Source organism: Mobula hypostoma, chromosome 6 (assembly GCF_963921235.1).
Source record: "Mobula hypostoma chromosome 6, sMobHyp1.1, whole genome shotgun sequence".
NCBI lineage: Eukaryota > Metazoa > Chordata > Chondrichthyes > Myliobatiformes > Myliobatidae > Mobula > Mobula hypostoma.
Genome location: NC_086102.1, coordinates 106,847,768 through 106,869,011, shown reverse-complemented (window position 1 = coordinate 106,869,011; position 21,244 = coordinate 106,847,768). Strand labels below are relative to the sequence as shown.

The 21,244-nt window shown below is 46.7% G+C and overlaps 1 protein-coding gene across 2 annotated transcripts in view; it reads left to right on the top strand.

Moving 5' to 3' along the window:
* Positions 1-21,244, top strand: part of ptprna (protein tyrosine phosphatase receptor type Na) — a 238,779-nt gene that overhangs the window by 88,016 nt on the left and 129,519 nt on the right. For both annotated transcript variants that reach the window (XM_063051378.1, XM_063051377.1), the window contains exons 7-11: positions 6,864-6,898; positions 12,554-12,855; positions 14,402-14,488; positions 15,649-15,728; positions 21,090-21,154. In XM_063051378.1, coding sequence (XP_062907448.1) covers positions 6,864-6,898; positions 12,554-12,855; positions 14,402-14,488; positions 15,649-15,728; positions 21,090-21,154 — 569 coding nt within the window. The remainder of the gene's footprint in view (positions 1-6,863; positions 6,899-12,553; positions 12,856-14,401; positions 14,489-15,648; positions 15,729-21,089; positions 21,155-21,244) is intronic.

Sequence of the window (21,244 nt, the reverse complement as noted above, 5' to 3'; positions counted from 1 at the left end):
TATCTGCGTGACAAATTAGAAATGTTAATGATGGGACCGTAGCAGTTAGTGTAACGCTTCACAACTCTAGTGACCTGAGATCAATTCCTGTCGCCGTCTGTAAGGAGCTTGTACGCCCACCCCACGGGTTAGGGGGTTTCCTCCGGGTGCTCCGGTTTCCTCGCACATCCCTAAAGGCGTGTGCGTTTAATAGAAACATAGAAAATAGGTGCAGGAGTAGGCCATTCGGTTCTTCGAACCTGCACCGCCATTCAGTATGATCATGGCTGATCATCCAACTCAGAACCCTGTACCAGCCTTCCCTCCATACCCCCTGATCCCTTTAGCCACAAGGGCCATATCTAACTCCCTCTTAAATATAGCCAATGAACTGGCCTCAACTGTTTCCTGTGGCAGAGAATTCCATAGATTCACCACTCTCTGTGTGAAGAAGTTTTTCCTAATCTCGGTCCTAAAAGGCTTCCCCTTTATCCTCAAACTGTGACCCCTCATTCTGGACTTCCCCAACATTGGGAACAATCTTCCTGCATCTAGCCTGTCCAATCCCTTTAGGATTTTATACGTTTCAATCAGATCCCCCCTCAATCTTCTAAATTCCAACGAGTATAAGCCTAGTTCATCCAGTCTTTCATCATATGAAAGTCCTGCCATCCCAGGAATCAATCTGGTGAACCTTCTTTGTACTCCCTCTGGCAAGGATGTCTTTCCTCAGATTAGGGGACCAAAACTGCACACAATACTCCAGGTGTGGTCTCACCAAGGCCTTGTACAACTGCAGTAGTACCTCCCTGCTCTTGTACTCGAATCCTCTTGCTATAAATGCCAGCATACCATTCGCCTTTTTCACTGCCTGCTGTACCTGCATGCCCACTTTCAATGACTGGTGTATAATGACACCCAGGTCTCGTTGCACCTCCCCTTTTCCTAATTGGCCACCATTCAGATAATAATCTGTTTTGCTGTTTTTGCCACCAAAGTGGATTATGAAAGATTATGAGAGAAAACTGGCAGGGAACATAAAAACTGACTGTAAAAGCTTTTATAGATATGTGAAAAGAAAAAGATCGGTTAAGACAAATGTAGGTCCCCTACAGACAGAAACAGGTGAATTGATTATGGGGAGCAAGGACATGGCAGTCCAATTGAATAATTACTTTGGTTCTGTCTTCACTAAGGACGACATAAATAATCTTCCGGAAATAGTAGGTGACAGAGGGTCCAGTGAGATGGAGGAACTGAGGGAAATACATGTTAGTAGGGAAGTGGTGTTAGGTAAATTGAAGGGATTAAAGGCGGATAAATCCCCAGGGCCAGATTAGTAGGTTAACGGGTCACCTGGGTGCAGTTGGGCGGCGTGGGCCTGCTGGGCCGGGAGGGCCTGTTTGTTCTGCCGAGCATCGTGGGCGTGCTACATTGGTGTTGGAACGTGTGGCGACACTTGGTGCTGGAATGTGCGCTGACATTTGCAGGCTGCCCTCAGCACATCCTCGACTGTGTTGGTTGTTAGTGCCAGCAGCAGATTTCACAGCGTGTTTTGGTGTACATCTGATAGGTAAACTTGAATCTTGAGCCTTGCTGTGTGCAGACTTGTCTGCCGCGTTTCCCAGGTGACAACAGCACGGGAACTGCCTGACTGCAGGGGGTTGCTATAACAGTGAGGCTTGATTGTTCGATGCCCTGATCTTCCAGTGAGAGCCTCCCTGCTTGGGTCACATTTGACGTACTCTGCGCTTTCTCCCACACAACCTCTCAACTAAAATTAAACCTGCGTGGGTTTGTACCATTCTCTTCGGCACACTGCTTACACTTCTGTGAAGTGCGTATGTGGTTATTGCTGTCACAGAGAGAGAGTTTGTGACAAAATTACTCCTGGTGACTCAGTCCGTCAGAGCCAACGACCCTACACCTGTTCTCAGTTCAAATGGGAGGAATACTTCCTGAATCAGTTCCACAAACTTTGCATCAATCAATCTTTGAGTACTGGTCTCTTAGGGATCTCTCTTGGTTGGCTTTGGCTGTTGGAAGATTCTGATATTGTTTGTTTATTTGGCGATACAGCACGGAGGAGACCCTCTGGCACTTTGTGCCATGCCGCCCCCCCCCCCCCCAACCCCGATTAACCCCAACCTAATGACAGGACAACTTACAATGACCAGTTATCCTACCTGGTACATCTTTGGACTGTGGGAGGACACCAGAGCATTCAGGGAAAACCCATTCATTCCACGGGGGAGATTATACAGAAACTCCTGCAGAACGGGGCCGGAATTGAACTCCACCCCGAGCTGTAACAGCGTTGCGCTAACACTATTGTGGCACCCATCACGTGTACAGTGGATGCATGGTTTGAGTTAGTCCAAGGATTCATGTTTGTTGATCTCTTGTACATCAAAACATTAAATGAAATATTTTGTTTGCGCTAACATTCAACACACCCTAGGGATGTGCAGGGCACAGCCCACAGGCATCGTCACATATTCCAGTGCCAACACAGCATTCCCTCGCTGCTCAGCAGAACCACACAGAACAATACAACAGGACCAGAACAAACAACAGAACAACAATGACAAAACTAGCCCTGTTCCTCCCACATACACGCATCGACAGTCCACTAGCTCCAGGATGGGCCCCAGGCTCCAGGCATTAACTTCCAGACATCCGATTGACCTTGGTGCTCCACCACAGAAAAGGCTGCCCAGTCCAATCAGTCCAGACTGACCACTCGGCCTTCCTGAGCAAGGTGGCATCTGTCACAAGAGACCCTCACCAGCTGGAACATGGCCTCTCCTCGTTACTCGCACTGGGGAGGGAGGTACAGGACCCACACTCTGTGACTCAGTCAGCTCCTTCCCCGTCGTCATCAGATTTCTGAACGGTTCATGAACATTTAACAATCTGCTGAAGAAACTGGATGGGCAGAGCAGCGTTTGTGGGAGGAAAGCAGTTATCGATGTTTCAGGTTGAACCCCCCCCCCCCATCAGGTCTGAGGGTGGGGAGGCAAGAAAGCCAGTATAGAGAGAAGGGGGCAGCAACTTAGTTTGAAGTGGGGTTTCAATCCCAGGCAGAGGGTGTTTCCAGCAGTGGGAGAGCCTAGCACCAGAGGGCACAGCTACAGAATGCAAGGACGTGCCTTTCAAACAGAGATGCGGAGGAATTTCTTTAGCCAGAGCGTGGTGATCCTGTGTAGTACACTGGGGGCTGTCATTGGGTATATTTAAAGCAGAGGTTGATAGGTATTTGATTAGTAAGGGTATCAAAAGTTACAAGGAGAAGGCAGGAGAATGGGGTTGAGAGGGATAATAAATCAACCATGGTCCTGGCCCAACACCATAGACAAGAGAGCTCGCCAGTGCCTGTACTTACTTCCTGGGGGCTCTAATCAATTCCAGCATGTCCCCGATGACCGTACCAATTTCTGTCGATGCACCACAGAAAACATTGTATCTGGATGCATCACGGCTTAGTGTGGTAACTGCTCTGCCTGTGACCACGGGAAACTGCAGAGAGTCATGGACACAGCTCAGCACATCACAGGAACCAGCCTCCCATCCACAGACTCTCTACACTTCAGTAAAACAGCCAGCATGTTCGAAGGCCCCACCCACCCCAGACATTCCCTCTTCTCCCCACTCCCATTGGAGAAAAGACACAAAAGCCAGAAAGCGCGTCCTGCCGGGTGCAAAAACAGGTTCTAATTGGCTATTATCGGACTCCTGAAGGAGGACTGCAGATGCTGGAAATCGAGAACAACGCACACAAGGTGCTGGAGGAACTCAGCAGGTCAGGCAGCATCCACAGACAGATGAAGACAGTAGATGTTTCGAGTCAAGACACATAATCAGGACTGGGTGTTGCTGCAGGTTTCCAGCATCTGCAGTCCTCCTCGTGTTACCAGGAACCACCTGGATGGGAGGGCGCAGGCCACAAGGAGAGGTTGGACAGACATGGGTTGTTTTCTCTGGAGCAGGAGAGGCTGAAGGGAGACCTGGTAAAGTTTATAAAATTATGAGAGGCATAGATAGGGTGAGCAGTCAGAATCATTTTCCCATGGTAAAACAGTAAGTACCAGAGGGCATGGATTTAGGGTAAGAGAGGGAATGTCTAATGGAGATGTGTGGTGCAAGCTTTTTCTTAGACAGGTTGTGGGGGCCTGGGATGGACTGCCAGGAGTGGAGGCGGAAGTGAATGCGATAGAGGCTTTTAGTTAGACGCGTGAGTATACAGGAATCGGAGTGGTATGGATCATGTGCAGGCAGAGAGATTTAGTTTAATTTGGCATTGGGTTTGGCACAGACATTATGAGCTGAAGGGCCGGTTCCTGTGCTGTACTCGTCTAGTCTTCTATCTGCGTTGTCCCACAACTACCTATCGACACTCAGAATCAGGTTTAACACGGACATACTTTATGTCGTGAAGCTTGCTGCTTTGCGGCACCAGTTCATTGCAAGACATAAAAAAAGCTATAGGTTACAGTAAGAAATAGATAAGTAATGCAAGACGAGAGCACAAAGGTGAAGTAGGCATCATGGGTTCATGGGCCATTCAGAAATCTGATAGTGGAGGGGAAGAAGCTGTTCCTAAAACATTGAGTGTGCACCTTCATGTTCCTGTGCCTCCTCCCTGATGGAGCAATGAGAAGACCCTGTGATGGCGGGGGTCCTTACTGACCGATGCTGCCTTTCTGAGGCACCACCTTTTGAAGGTGTCCTTGATGTCAGGGAGGCTAGTGCCTGTGATGGAGCTGGCTGAGTTTTCAGCCCTCTGCATCTTCTTCCGACCCTGTGCGGTAGCCCCTCCGTCCCGGATGGTGATGCAGCCAGTCAGAACGCTCTCTACAGAGTGGAGTAAATGCAGTGGAGATGGAGGAATTGGGAGAATTGAACAGAGCCATTACAGGAGGCAGGGTGGGGGGAGGTATTGTCAGGAATTCTGTTGGAGTCTGTTGGTTTTAGTAGATGTCTGTAGCTAGCTTATCTCCTGAGATGGAGCTAGAGAGATCCTACAATGGAAGAGTCAGGGATGGACCATATTCTGATTCCTAAAGTCACTGAATTGGCCATAAAGCACTTTGTACAACCTGCAGGAGATGATCACAACCAAACTGGAAAGGGTGCAAGGGAATGTTGCACTCACGGGGTGTCACAGTAACGTAATGATTAGTGTAACACTATTACAGTGTCAGTGGCCTGGGTGTAAGGAGTTTGAGCAACACACATCAAAGTTGCTGGTGAACGCAGCAGGCCAAGCAGCATCTATAGGAAGAGGTACAGTCGACGTTTCAGGCCGGGACCCTTCGTCAGGGACTAACTGAAGGAAGAGTGAGTAAGGGATTTGAAAGCTGGAGGGGGAGGGGGAGATGCAAAATGATAGGAGAAGACAGGAGGGGGAGGGATAGAGCCGAGAGCTGGACAGGTGATGGGCAAAAGGGGATACGAGAGGATCATGGGACAGGAGGTCCGGGAAGAAAGACGGGGGGAGGGGGGTGACCCAGAGGATGGGCAAGAGGTATATTCAGAGGGACAGAGGGAGAAAAAGGAGAGTGAGAGAAAGAATGTGTGCATAAAAATGAGTAACAGATGGGGTACGAGGGGGAGGTGGGGCCTTAGCGGAAGTTAGAGAAGTCGATGTTCATGCCATCAGGTTGGAGGCTACCCAGACGGAATATAAGGTGTTGTTCCTCCAACCTGAGTGTGGTTCCGCTAAGGCCCCACCTCCCCCTCGTACCCCATCTGTTACTCATTTTTATGCACACATTCTTTCTCTCACTCTCCTTTTTCTCCCTCTGTCCCTCTGAATATACCTCTTGCCCATCCTCTGGGTCACCCCCCTCCCCCCGTCTTTCTTCCCGGACCTCCTGTCCCATGATCCTCTCGCATCCCCTTTTGCCAATCACCTGTCCAGCTCTCGGCTCTATCCCTCCCCCTCCTGTCTTCTCCTATCATTTTGCATCTCCCCCTCCCCCTCCAGCTTTCAAATCCCTTACTCACTGTTCCTTCAGTTAGTCCTGACGAAGGGTCTCGGCCTGAAACGTCGACTGCGCCTCTTCCTATAGATGCTGCTTGGCCTGCTGCGTTCACCAGCAACTTTGATGTGTGTTGCTTGAATTTCCAGCATCTGCAGAATTCCTGTTGTAAGGAGTTTGATTGTTTTTCCGGTGGCCACGCGTGTTTCATCCGGGTGCTCCGGATTTCTTCCACATTCCAAAGGCGTTAGTATTGGTATCATGGGTGTAATTGGGTGACATGGGCTTGTTGGGCAGGAGGGGCCTTTTACTGTGCTGCATCTATAAATAAATTTTTAAAAAAATTAGGAAGAGTTACGTGAATTTTACCAGGACTTGAGAGCCTGAGTTATAGGGAGGGGTTGGCCAGGCTGGATTTTTATTCCTTGGAACGTACCTAGGAGAATGAGGGGTGACTTTATGGAAGTGTTTAAAATTATCAGAGGCATGGATAAGGTGAGTAGCAACATCTTTCTCCAGGGTAGGGGGGGTTCAAACCAGGGGCCATAGGTTTACAGTGAGAAGGGAAAGATTTAAAAGGCTCTGAAGGACAACTATTTCACAGGGAGGGTGATGAGTATATGAAATGAGCTGCTCGAGGCAGTGGTTGAGGCAAGTACAATTGTACTATTTAAGAAGCACTTAACTGATGCTGAGTGTCATTTAGAGCTTTAGAGGGATATAGGCTAAATGCAGGAAATTGAAATTAGCTGGCTGTACACTGTGGTCAGCATGGACTGGTTGGGCCGAAGGGCCTCTATCTGTGCTATATTGATCTATGACTCCATGAACTTGTAGAACTTTCTCTGTTTTCATACTCTGAGCTGTTGAGGAATAAAGGTCTCTTGTTTTTTCCTGCAGCGGCAGTGGACTTGGACAGCCTACTTCAGAGAAAGGTAAGGGCCACCATCTGTGAGTGCAAACACTAAATGCTGGCCTCTCACACCTTTTGGTCCTTTCAAGGAGCTCGCTTGGGATTGGGAGGTGGGGGGGGAGATTAATTCCACTCTGAAAATTGCTTACAATATTCCAAATGTTGTCATACCAGCGCCTTATAAAGCCTCTGCAGTACATCCTTATTCTCATGTTTGAGTCCTCTTAAAATGAATGCTAACGTTACATTTATTTTTCTCTGATGCTGCCTGACCTGCTGAGTTCCTCCAGCATTGTGTGTGTGTTGCTTTGGATTTCCAGCATCTGCAGAATCTGGTGTATTTATAATGTTATCTTTAACTGGTCAACCACAATTTCAATGTCATATGTCCCGGGAGCCGTAAGACTGTTGACTGTTTATTCCCCTCCATAGATGCTGCCTGACCTGCTGAGTTCCTCCAGCATTTTGTATGTGTGTTGTTCTGGATTTCCAGCACCTGCAGATTCTCTTGTGTCTGCTTTCCTTCCTGCCAATTCTGTGCCAGTTTGAGGTCCTGATTAGATACCCTTCTTCCTTTGGCCAAGTTCTGCTCTCGTGTTAGAAGCAGACAGTGAATTTCATCATTGACTTGTGGAGAGAGCGATGTGGCTGTCAGGACATATGACCTTGAAATTGTGGTTAGCTAGTTAAAGGTAACAAAATGAAAGCAAGAGATTCTTCAGATGCTGCAAGTCCAGACAAACACATACAAAATACCAGAGGAACTCATCAGGAGAGGAATAAACAGTCGATGTTTTGGGCCAACACCCTTCATCAGAAAGAGAAGATTAGCTTTATTTGTCATACGTACATCGAATCATACAGTGAAATGCATTGTTTGCATCAACGACCAACATACTCCAGGGATGTACTGGAGGCAGCCTGCAAGTATTGCCAACAGAGCATGTCCACAACTTGCTAACCTTAACTGTACGTCTTTGGAATGTGAGAAGAAACCAGAACAACCAGACGAGGTCATTAGGAGAGCATGAAAACTCCTTACAGACAGCGGCAGGAATTGAATCCCGGTGGCTGGTGCAGTAAAGCATTATGCTAACTACTATGCTACCATGCCACCCTCTACACCAGGGATTCCCACCTTGCCTAGTGAAGGTTGGGAACCCCTGCTTTATGCCCTCATCTGCGACCTGTCAGCAACCTGGAGCTGATTGCACGGATTGCTCTAATACAGTCACTCACATATTCGGAGGTCTTCCCAATTACTATTGCCTATAGGTAATGCAGTTAGAGCTGTTCTTCCCTTCAGTTGTTTCCATTGTTCCACCAGAACTCACTCTATTCCAGCCTAGTCACCATCACTGGACTTGGTCCCAAATTCTGGAATTACCTTTATTGGAATTACCTCTTTATTTCTAATACAAGACAGCTTAATTTTAAGGTGATTGGAATAAAGTAGGGCGGGGGGGGGGAATGCCAGAGGTAATTGTTTTTACACAGAGAGTAGTAAGTGTGTGGAACACACTGCCAGGGATGGTGGTAGAGGCAACTACATCAGAGACATTTAAGAGACTTAGATAGGCAGGTGGATGATAGGAAAATGGAGGGTTATGTAGGAGGGATGGGTTAGATTGATCTTAGAGTAAAAGGTTAAATGGTTAGCAGAATAGCCTGTACTGTTCTATGTTCTACCCTTCACCCATCAAGTCTATCCTGGCTCTTTGTAAAGCATTGCAATCTGCCCCATTGCCAATGACACTGGTGTAGTTATGATTCAGAATCAGAAATAGATTTATTATGAACTCCTGAGTAACACACCACAATATGCTGGATGAACTGGTAGAGTCAGGTAGCATCTATAGAGAGAAATTAACAATCAACGTCTTGACCCAAAACGTTGATTGCTTATTCCCCCTCCATAGATGCTGCCTGACCTGCTGAGTTCCTCCAGCATTTTGTGTAAGTTGCTGAGATTTATTATCACTGATTTACTTACTCACTGCCAGTGAAGGTCAGTGAAGCAATGAAGGTCCTCCATCTCTGGCGGTGTTCATCGTGCCAGTAGCTTCCTCTTGGTTTTCCCTACTGTCAGTCATGCAAGTCCCGGGTAGAGACTTAGGAATACCGTCACACTCAGACATAGAAGGATTCTTCATTGCTATTTCCGTAACAATTTTGTTTTACTAGTCAGGTTTGTTAGCCCTGAGCTGAACCCCCAAACCTGGAGGATTGGTGGACCACTCTTAGTCTGCCCTCTACCCTTTGATCTGTTTGGCATGTGTGACCCTAACAAGAGACAAAGCATGAACATAGCTCTCTGGGTCATTGAGGCCAACAAGCCTCTGAACCTTATGACAATGTTGTGGTCCTCTTGGAAGTGTCACTGATTTATATGACGTGAAATCTGTTGCTTAGTGGCAGCAATACAGTGCAAAGATGCAAGATTACTATATATTATAAAATTAAATTAAAAGTGAAAAAATAAGCAATAATGAGGTAGTGTTCATGGGTTTATAGACCATTCAGAAATCTGATAATAGAGGAGAAGAAGTGGTTTCTGAAGTGTTAAGGGTGAGAGTGGTAGTTGTGTGGAACGAGCTTCCAGCAGAAGTGGTTGAGGCAGGTTCAATGTTGTCATTTAAAGTTAAATTGGACAGATATATGGACAGGAAAGGAATGGAGGGTTATGGGCTGAGTGCAGGTCGGTGGGACTAGGTGAGAGTAAGAGTTTGGCACGGACTAGACGGGCCGAGATGGCCTGTTTCCGTGCTGTAATTGTTATATGGTTAAGTGTGGGCCTTCAAGCTACTGTACCTCCTTCCTGATGGTCATAGCAAGAGAGTACATCATCACTACTGGAGCTAGTAATGCAGAAGTCAAATCCCCCTGTGGCAATAAATTCAGTTCATTAAGAAATCTGGAATTGTTTAAAAGTAAAGGCTAGTCTTGGTGTTGATGGAAAAGCCTTTTCAGTGGCCAGTAAAAAGTCTAGGACCAGAGGACACAGCTTCCTGATGAAAGTATGGCCCTTCAGAACAGAGAGGAGGAGGAATTTCTTTAGCCAGAGGTTGGTGACTCTGTAGAATTCATTGCCACAGATGCTGTGGAGGTCAAGTCACTGGGTATATTTAAAGTGGGTGTTGATGGTTCTTGATTGGTAGAGATGTTAAAGGTTATTGGGCTAAGGCAGGAGAATGGAGTTGAGAGGGATAATAAATCAGCCATGATGGAATGGCGGAACAGACTTGATGGACTGAATGGCCTAACTACTCCTCTCTCTTATCGTCTTATGGTTTTGGGTCACTGATGCCTGTCACCAGAGAGAATCTCCGGACCTTGCTCAGACCCAGGAACCTGACAACCATCTGGAATGGCCCATTTGGCTGGCTGACACCTTCTCAAGGGTTGTTGGGACAGGAAAAGCTGTGGCAACCTCCCCCATCCCAAAAAAGGAACAAACTCCCTTTCTGAAAGCCAATGAGTTCCATTCATTGCTAGGATGTGTCCTTGAAAAAAATCCCTCCATTATTCCAGCGCAGCACAGTGGCACTGCAGGTAGAGCTATTGCCTTGCAACGCCAGAGACCCAGGCTCGATCCTGAACTATCTATGTGGGAGTTACACTCAGTGGCCACTTTATTAGGTACACCTGATCATTAATGCAAATATCTGATCAGTCAATTATTTGGCAGTATTACATAAAAGGATGCAGACGTGGTCAAGAGATTCAGTGAGTTCAGACCAAACGTCAGAATGGGGAAGAAATGTGATCTAAGTGATTTTCACTGAGGAATAATTGTTAGTGCCAGATGGGATGGTTTAAGCATCTCAAAAACTGCTAATCTGGGATTTTCACACACAACAGTCTCTAGAGTTTGCAGAGAATGGTGTGAAAAACAAAAAAAAAATTCCGGTGTTAATGAGAGAGGTCAGAGGAGAATGACCAGACTGGTTCAAGCTGACAGGAAGGTGACAGTAACTCAAATAACCACACGTTACAACAGTGGTGTGCAGAAGAGCATCTCTGAATGTACAACACGTCAAACCTTGAAGAGGGGTGGCCTACAGCAGTTTAAGACCACAAGCATACATTCAGTTGCCACTTTATTAGGTACCTCCTGTCACTGAGTGTAGAACAGTACAGCACAGGCCCTTCAGCCCACAATGTTGTGCTGACTCTTTAACCTATTCCAACAACAATCTAACTTTTCCCTCCCACATAGTCCTCCATTTTTCTTTCACCCGCGTGACTATCTCGGACATCTTTTAAATATCCATAATGTATCTCTAAAAGCCTGGTTAGACCACACGTGGAGTATTGTGTTCAATTTTTATTGCATCATTATAGGAAGGATGTGGAACTTCAGAGAGGGTGCAGAGGAGATTTACCGGGATGCTGTCTGGTATGTCTTATGAGGAAAGTTTGAGACAGCTAGGCCTTTTCTCTTTGGAGCACAGGAAGATGTGAGCTAATTTGCTACAGGTGTGCAAGATGATATGAGGCATACAGGTCGAGTGGACAGTCAGAGTACTTTTCCCAAGATGGAAACCGCTAATATGAGAGGGCATAATTTTAAGGTGGCAAACATGAGGAAACTGCAGATGCTGGAAATCCAAAGCAACCACACAAACTGCCGGAGGAACTCAACAGGTCAAGCCGCATCTATGGAAAAGAATACAGTCAACATTTCGGGCTGAGACTCTTCATCAGTCCTGCCTGAAATGTCACCTATTTATTTCTTTTCATAGATGCCGCCTGCCTGATAATTTTAAGGTGGTTTGAGGAATGTGTGGTTGGGGGGTGATGTCAGAGGTAGGGTTTTTTTTGTACAGAGTGGTGGGTGTATGGAGCATGCTGCCGCGGTCATGGTAGAGACAGATGCTTTAGGGACGTTTTACAAAACTCTTAGATAGGCACATGGATGATATAATAACATGGAGGGCAATATGAGAGAGAGGTGTTAGGTTGACCTTAGAGTGGGTTAAAAGTTCCGCACAACATCGTGGGCAAAGGGTCTGTACTATGCATACTGTTCAATGTTCTATGTGTTTCACACCTTCTGACTTGTGCTGGTGAAGCAGGAAATTCAATTTTCATCCATCACATTCCCAAGAATCAGTTCACTTATTAAATTCTATTCTTTCCAATCACCTGAAGCCCTCACCTTCTCTTGATTCAAGTACGTCGTCACATATACAAGTCCATCTGTGCGTGGGTACAATGAAAAACTTACTTGCAGCAGCATCACAGGCACAGAGCATCAGATACACAACATTCACAAGAGAAACATACATCAAACATAAATTATACACAATTTTTACAAGAAAGACAGAACAAAAAAAATCAATTTTAGTGCAAAGTGATCGAAGTGGACATAGCTTTGCCAAACTGTAGTGATTAGGGTTGGGCTAGTTGGTTCAAGAACCAAATGGTTGAAGGGAAGTAGCTGTTCCTGAACCTGGTGGTGAGGGACGTCATGCTTCTGTGCCTCCTTCCTGATGGTAGCTGTGAGGAGATGACGTGGCCCAGATGGTGGGGATCTTTGATGACGGATGTTGCCTTCTTAAGGCAGCACCTCCTGGAGATACCACCGATGGTGGGGAGGGATGTGCCTGTGATGTATTGGGTAGAGTCCATTGCTCTCTGCAGCTTCTGTATAAATCTATGTGTGCTGTTCCAGGCCTCCATATTGAATGGACACAGGCAGCGCAGGAAGGAGCTAGAACCCCAGACCCTGGATGCCTCACCTCTCAACCTTGCCAGTGCCTGGAAGGACGGCAAGGAAGGGGGTTCCAGCCGGACCAGGGAGGTGAGCGGGCGGAGAGTCCAGGCGGCGGCCGTGGAACTGGGACTGTCCCGAGAAGAGGTGGACATGCCCCGCCAGGGTTTTCCAAAACCCAGGGAGGGTTTCCAACCGGAGAGGCCTCCAACTGCAGCCTCGCCCAACAAGGAAGAGTATGCCTACATCGTCACCAACAAGAAGTAAGTTCTGGGTCCACCACAAGGGTTTGGGTAGTGGTTTCTAAGACATCACAGGGAGCTGGTAGAACATAGAGCATGTAGTACAGGAACAGGCCCTTCGGCCCACAGTATTGTGCTGAACTACACTCAGTGGCCACCTCCTGTACCTAATGAAGTGGCCACTGAGTGTATGTTCGTGGTCTTCTGCTGCTGTAGCCCATCCACTCCAAAGTTCAATGTTTAGAGATGCTTTTCTGTACATCACTGTTGTAACGCATGGTTATCTGAATTACTGTTCCCTGCCTGTCAGCTTGAACCATTCTGGCCATTCTCCTTTGACCTCTTTCATTAACAAGGCATTTTTGCCCACAGAACTGCTGCTCACTAGATTTTCACACCATTCTCTGTAGCCTGTGGAGACTATGGTGCATGAAAATCCCAGGTCAGCAGTTTCTGAGATACTCAAACCACCCTGTCTGGCACCAACAAACATTCCACAGTCAAAGTCATCTATTCCCCATTCTGATGTTTGGTTTGAACAACTGAACCTCTTGACCATGTCTGCATGTTTTTACGCACTGAGTTACTGCCACATGATTGGCTGATTAGATACTTGCAGAAATGAGCAGGTGCACAGGGGTGATAAAGTGACCATGTGTATAATTTACACTGGTAATCAAATGTGCATCGAAACTAATCCCCTCTGCCTACACCATGTCCATACCCTTCCATTTCCTACACATCTGTGTGTCTATGAATCCTGATGCATCCACGACCCAAAGATCCTTCGGAAGTCAAGAATGAGGCGTGAAACTGATTGCTAATCAATTTTAGTAAGTGTTACACGAATAAAGAGTGAAGAAAGGAAAAACCAAGTGGACAAAGGAAAAAAACAGTCATAGTCAGACTAGAGATAATAAAAATTTCCAAGTTCTGTGTTCTAAGTAAGGGAATGAAATTACTCTGGGAGCCAAATACAGTTGATGGGTTGAATGGCTTTATTTTGTTTTGAGAGAATTTGTGACCAGTATGTAAATGAGTTAACATTTCACCAAAGCGATCCAGACTCTCTTTACCCTGTAATAGCGGCAGATGCCCACTGTTAACTTGCTGCTCCATGCTGACACATTTTTGCCCCCCTCCCCCTCCCCTCTCTTCCCCCTCTCTCTTCTCTATCCCTCACCCTTCACCCATGCCTCTCCCCTGCCATCTCCTGTCCCCCTTTCTCCCCAATCCCTCTCTACTTTCTCCCTTCTCCCTTCAACCTCACTCTTCCCCCCACCCCATTATCTCCCACACCACTCTTTACCTCTCTACCCCACTCCCCCTCTTCTTCCTCCCCTCTCTCCTCCATCCCTCTCATCCCCACCATACCTTCTTGCCCTCCTTTATTCTTTTCCTATCTTTTCCCCTCCCTTCTTCCCCATTCCCTCTCTCCCACCTGCTCTTCTTCTCCACCTCCCCCTCTCTTGCCTCTCCTCTCCCCCACCCCCTCTCTCCCCATCTTCTCCCCATTCCCTCTATCCCCATTCCCCCTGTCTCCCACCCCCCTGTTCTCTGTGCACAGGCCCCTGACTCTCTCCGACGGGATCAAGTTACTGGAATCCCTGGCTCTGAGGCTTCACCTTGCCACTGTGAATTTCATCAATATCAGGCAAGTGCTCAGACATCAGAGCAGAGATGACGGGGGGCGGGGGTGGAAACTGCTGATCTGGCATATCCTTGGACAGTTAGTGGTTGTTATCACAATACCACACATTTTACTGTCTGTTTCGATGTACATATGACAAATAAAACTAACCTTTAAATCTTTAAAATTCACGACATGTTCCTCCAGGTCCTATCCATTCTCCTCTCTGTCCTCTCCATCAGTTTACAATCGACTGAAATCTCACTGGCCCCATCTTAGCCTGGGAGCAAGACTCCGACTGCCTATCCTGCCTGTGCCTTTCATAATCATCTAATCTTCTTTCAGCTTCCAACACTCTAGAGAAAATGACACACGTTTGTCCAACATCTCCTTATAGCTCGTACCCTCTAATCCAGTCAGCGTCCCAGTGAATCTTTTCCTCACCCTTCACGTCCTCCTGCATGGGGCATGCAGAACCAAGAGTGACCCAACCAAACCGTTATGCAGCTGCAACATAACTTCCTGACTCTGATACAGTGTCCTGGGCAATGAAGGCAAGCATGCTACACACCACCTTCAGGGGTGGCATGGTGGCATAGTGCTTAGTGTGCCGTTCTAGTGATGGGGCTTCAGTCCCTACCCCTGTCCATAAGGAGTTTGTATGTTTTCCCCGTGACTGTGTAGATTTCCGCCCGGTGCTCCGGTTTCCTCCCACATTCCAAAGAAAGGTGTACGGATTAGGGTTAGTGAGTTGTGGGCACGCTATGTTGGTGCTAGAAGCAGGGCAACACTTGTGGGCTGCCTCCAGCACATTCTTGGACTGTGTTGGTCATTGATGCAAAACGATGCATTTCACTGTATTTTTTGATGTACGCGTGACAAATAAAGATCGTCATAATCTTAAAATCTTACCACCTTCCTTATATGGCAAGGAGATGTGGAGACATGACTTGGACCCCAAGGTCTCAGTGGCATTAACTGTATACATTCCCTTTACGCTTGACATCCCATTGCCTCGCTCCAGCTTGGACTAAACTCCAGGCAATTGTGCCGAGCACCAGACAACCAGAACAGGCGTCCTTTTCCGCGGGAGTTACAGGGAACGAGACTGGGGAGGTTGCACTGTCAACTTTCAAGAGAGACAACGGTCTTCCTTGTCATAGAGGTTTTCCTTTTGTTCTCAGTGTCATCGGACCGGCGCTGACCTTCAGACTCAGGCACAATGATCACAACCTGACCGTCGAAGAGGTGGCCACTAAAGCGGGTGAGTGGATCAACCATATAACATAGAACTGCACAGAGATTCTGCAGATGCTGGAAACCCTGAGCAACACACACAAATCACTGGAGGACCTCAGCAGGTCAGGCAGCATCTATGGAGGAGAATAAACAGTTGACATTTCAGGCTGAGACCCTTCAGCAGGGCTAGAAAGGAAAGGGAGCAGAAGCCAGTATAAGGTGGGGGAGGGGAGGGAGGTAGGTGTTTGGAGGTTAGAGAAATCGATTAGGTTAAGGAAGTTGGAGCCCAATTCCCACTATTGGATGTTGCTTTCTTGGATTTTCAGAAGGCCTTTGACAATGAGGCTGCTTAACAAGATAAGAGCTCATGGTATTACAGGAAAGCTACTGGCATGGATAGAAGATTGGCTGACTGACAGGAGGCAAAAAGTGGTAATAAAGGTGGAATTTTGTGTTTGGTTGCCGGTGACTAATGGTGTACCGCAGAGTTCGATGTTGGGACTACTTCTTTTCACATTATTCTGTATCTGGGCCTGGACGAAAGGAGCAAAAAACAAGCCGCTCGTAGGATGGGGGAAGAGGCAGAACGAGCCTCTTGTTGGATTTGGAGTAGGCGAGAGGAGGGGAGCTGGAAGCCAGGAGCAGATGGGCAGTGATTTGGCCACCACTGCCGGCCCACCAACTGGACAGTGTCGTGGTTAAGGGTCGAAACACTCGGTGAAGGTTGGGAACCACCTGATGACATCTGCTCCTGGCTGAAGGCTACGGTTACCTTATAAGGTAACTGGAGAATGCACCCTAACAGGTGTATGCAACAAGTATGTCAGTGATTTTGATGACAGAATTGATGGCTTTGTGGCCAAGTTTCTGGACGATGCAAAGAGAGGTGAAAGGGCAGGTAGTATTGAGGAAGCAGGGAGTCTGCAGAATGCCTTAGACAGATTGGGAGAATGGGCAAAGTGGCAGATGGAATACAATGAAGGGAAGTGTGTGATCGTGCAGTTTGGTAGAAGGAATAAAGGTGTAGGCTATTTTCCAAACGGGGAGAAAATTCAGAAATCAGAGGTGTGAAGGGACTTGGGAGTCCTTGTGCAGGATTTACATTGCATTTTGATTCCTTACCATTGACTCAACCTGCAAGTGAATCTTTAGGGAATCCTGCACAAGGACTCCCAAGTCCCTTTACACCTCTGATTTTTAAAATTTTCTCTCCGTTTAGAAAATAAGCTACATCTTTATTCCTATTACCAAGATGTATGACTATGCACTATATTCCATCTACCACTTCTTTGCCCATTCTCTCAATTTGCCTAACTCCTTCTACAGGCTTCCTGCTTCCTCAGCACTACCTGCCCCTCCATCTATCTTTGTTTTGTCCACAAACTTGGCCACAAAGCCATCAATTCCGTAATTGAAATCAATGTGAAACGAAGCGGTCCCAATACCGACCCCTGTGGAACACCACTAGACACTGACAGCTAACCCGAAAAGGCTTCTTTTTTTCCCATTGTTTGCCTCCTGTCAATTTGCCAATCTGCTATCCATTCTTTCTAGTAATATCAAGTTTTTTTTCATCTTGTTTAGCAGCCTAACATGCAGCACCTGTCAAAGGCCTTCTGAAAATCCATGTAACCATTATCCATTGACTCTTCTTTGTCTATCCTGTTTGATATTTCCTCAGAGAATTCCAGCAGATTTGTCAGGCAAGATTTCCCCTTAAGGAAACCATGCTGACTCTGGCCTTTTTTATTATATGCCTCCAAGTACCCTGAAACGTCATCCTTAATAATAGACTCCAACATCTTCCCAACCACTGAAGTTAGGCTATCTGGCCCATAATTTCCTGTCTTTTGCTTCCCTCTCTTCCTGAAGAATGAATGACATTTATAATTTTCCAGTCCTCCAGAACCATTCTGGAATCTAGTGATTCTTGGAAGATCACTACTAATGCCTCCATAATCTTTTCAGCTATATCTTTCAGAACCCTGGGGTGAAGTCCATCTGGTCCAGGTGACTTAACTACTTTCAGACCTTTCAGCTTCCTGAGCACCTTCTCCTTAGTGATGGCAACTACACTCACCTCCGTCCCCTGACACTCCTGAATTTCTGGCATACTGCCAGTGTCTTCCACAGTGAAGACTGATGCAAAATATTTATTAAGTTTGTTCACAATTTATTTATCCCCTGTTACTACCTATCCAGTGCCATTTTCAAGTGATCCAACATCCACCCTTGTGAAAAACTTTTGGATTCTGTTATGTTATAGGCTGGCTTTCCTTCATGGTTCATCTTTTTCTCCATGGCTTTTTTAGTTACTGCCTGGTGGTTTTTATGAGTATCCCAATCTCTAACTTCCCACTATTTTTTTTTACCATATTGTATGCCTTCTCTTCTGCTTGTATGCTGTTTTTCACTTCCCTTGCCAGCCACAGTTGCCTCATCCTCCTTTTAGAATACTTCTTTGGCATGTATCTATCTCCGCCATTGGAATTGCTCCCAGAAACTCCAGTCGTTGCTGCTCTGCTGTCATCCCCTATAGTGTCCCCTTACAATCAACTTTGGCCAGCTCCTCTCTCATGCCTCTGTAGTTCCCTTCATTCCATTGTAATACTGATACATCTGATTTTATCATCTCCCTCTCGAACTACAGGGTGAATTCTGTCATATTATGATCACTGCCTCTTAAGGCTTTCTAATCAAATCTGGTCCATTACACAACACCCAATCCAGAATTGCCTTTTCCCTAGTGGGCTTAATCACAAGCTGCTCGAAAAGTCATCTTGTAGGCTTTCTACAAAGTCCTTTTCTTGAGATTCAGCACCAGCTTGATTTTCCCAATCTACCTGCATATTGAAATCCCACATTGCCCTTTTTACATGCCTTTTCTATCTCCCATTCTAATTTGTACCCCACCTCCTGGCTATTGTTCGGAGGCCTGTGTGTAACTCCCATCAAGATCTTTTTATCCTTGCAGCTTCTTAACTCTGCCCACAAGGAGTCTACATCCTACAAACCCATATCACCTTTTTCTGAGGATTTGATTTCAATTTTTTTACCAACAGAGTCACCTTGCCCACCTGCATGTCCTTTCTGTACAATGTAAACTTTGGGTGTTAGTCTCCCGACTATAATCTTCTTTCAGCCATGACTCAGTGACGCACACCACACCATACCTGCCAATCTGGAACTGCACTACCTTATTCTGTAAACAGCATGCATTCAAATATAACACCTTCAGTCCTATATTCATCACCCTTTTCAGTTTTGCCCTCATGTTATTAGAAGTTAAATTCTTATCTCTTTCTAAACTTTCTGTCTTTTTATTTATTCTGGAAACTTTCGTAACCTCTCCTGCACTCTCTTTCCTTTTTTTTCCATCCTCATTTTTCAAAAATTTTGAACAGTTGAACCTACTATTTAGTTTAACGACACACTTCATCGCATCCCACTGACTGCAATTTTGCTTTCTCATCTGTCTATCCTTCTTGACAGCCTCACTAGACACAGCATCTACTTGTATTCCAACTGCCTATACAGCCAGGGAGATGCAATTTACTTACAACAAAACAATATAGCTACATCTCAGGGAGATTGGGAGAGGTGGGGGGCATTCGCACTTCCGCAAGAGCTTTAGACAGTTTCGTACTGAAATGAGCCTCTTAGTCCATTGAGGATGACTCTTTCCATCCTATTCATTTGGAGTCTTAATAAAGAATGGTGGGTGATTACGGCACAGTTAGCAACGCCGTCGACTGTCAGCTTTGCATTAAAGAGCGGCTGTGAATGCTTGACAGGGAAGCTTGGAAAAGGGACTCTGTATTCTGTGAATATGAATATGGATGTGACCTTTAGGCTAAATCTGGGTCAACACAAGTGTTAGCATACTCCAGCTCCACCTGCTTCACAGAGTGCAGAGGATTAATTAAAAATCGCCAGGCTCGGGTGAAGGGGCTAAAACACTCCCACATCAGTCCCGCTCTTGGCAGCTCATTCCATATACCCACCACCTTGTGCGTGAAAAAGGTGCCCTCCGAGGTCCCCTTTAAATCTGCCCCTCCTCACCGTAAATCTCAGTCACTCTTGGTTTGAACTTCTCTCCGCTGGAAAAAGGACCATCCACCTTATCTATGCGCTCATAATTATAAACACTTCTATAGGGTCGCCTCTCATTCTCTGACATTCCAAGGAATAAAATTTCAGACGAGCCAACCTCCCCCTATAACTCTGGCCCTCTCATCCTGGCAACGTCCTCATAAATCATTATTTAAATTAAATTTTTTTTATTTAGAGATATAGCACGGTAATAGGCTCTTCCAGACCAATGAGCTAATTCTGACCATGTGATCCATTATCCTACTAACCCACATGCTTTTAGACCGTGGGAGGAAACCGGGGCAGCCTGAGAAAACTCATGTGGTCATGGGGGGAACATACAAACTCCTTACAGACAGTGGTGGGAATTGAAACCCAGTCTCTGGCACTGTGATAATGTTATGCCAACTGCTACACTACCATGCCGCTCAAAATACAACTCTTGGTCTAAGAATCCAATGACACCCCCTCTCCCCGTCCTCTTCACACCGCAGGCCCCTGTACTGCACTCACTCTGGTCGTGTCTATGGGAATTCGTCCGTCACCGGTAAGTCGGGGGGAGGGTGTTGTGAACAGCCGGAGGGGCCGAGGGGGCTCCTTCACATTCAGGCTTCAGAGCAGAGGAGATTCTCGGCTCGAAACATTGACTGTTTATTCATTTGCATGGACGCTGCCTGCCCTGCTGAGTTCCTCCAGCATTCTGTGTGTGCTGCTCTGGATTTCCAGCTTTTGCACGTTCTTTTGTGTTTGCACTCTCTGCAACGTGCTTCATCCCCACACTTACCGAGTTGTTAGGCAGAAAAAGCAAAGTGCTGGTAAACGATGAAGTGAAAGATTATGACAAGGTAGGTTGTATAGCCAAGGGTCCATCTTATCACACAAGAGTTCCATTTAAGAGTTTGATAGCAGTGGGGTACAAGCTGTCCTTCACCTGGTGGTAGGTGCTTTCAGGCTTTTGTTTCTTCTGACCAATGGGGCGGGGAGAAGAAAGATCATGGTGACCGCTTTACTGAGGCAGCGAGAAGTGTAGACAGAGCCCACGGAGGGTATGACTGTATTGAGAGGTGGAGCAGGATGAGGGGCGCGGGAGGATGAAATGGCCAATTCCTGCTTCTATTTATTATGTCCTTCTATGAAAGGGGACAGTCGCAGGGTTCAGCTGGCGATCCAGGTGTGAGGGATTGTGGCACCGTGTGATTGCCCACAGTGTCACATGTGCATATGATTACCAGTTCCCGTGTGTGTGTGTGTATCCCCTGCGGTTCATACCTTCTCCTCCTCTCTTCTCCTGCAGTTGCAGACAAATCCATCTTGGAAGCGGACACCGGTCTGAAGATTATCCAGACGGGCGTTGGTGAGGTAGGTGGGTCCATCCTTAAGGGCTCGGCGATGGAAGATGGGGCAGAGCTGGCCCCTTCATGGACCACAGGTCATCGGGAGGACTTGTGC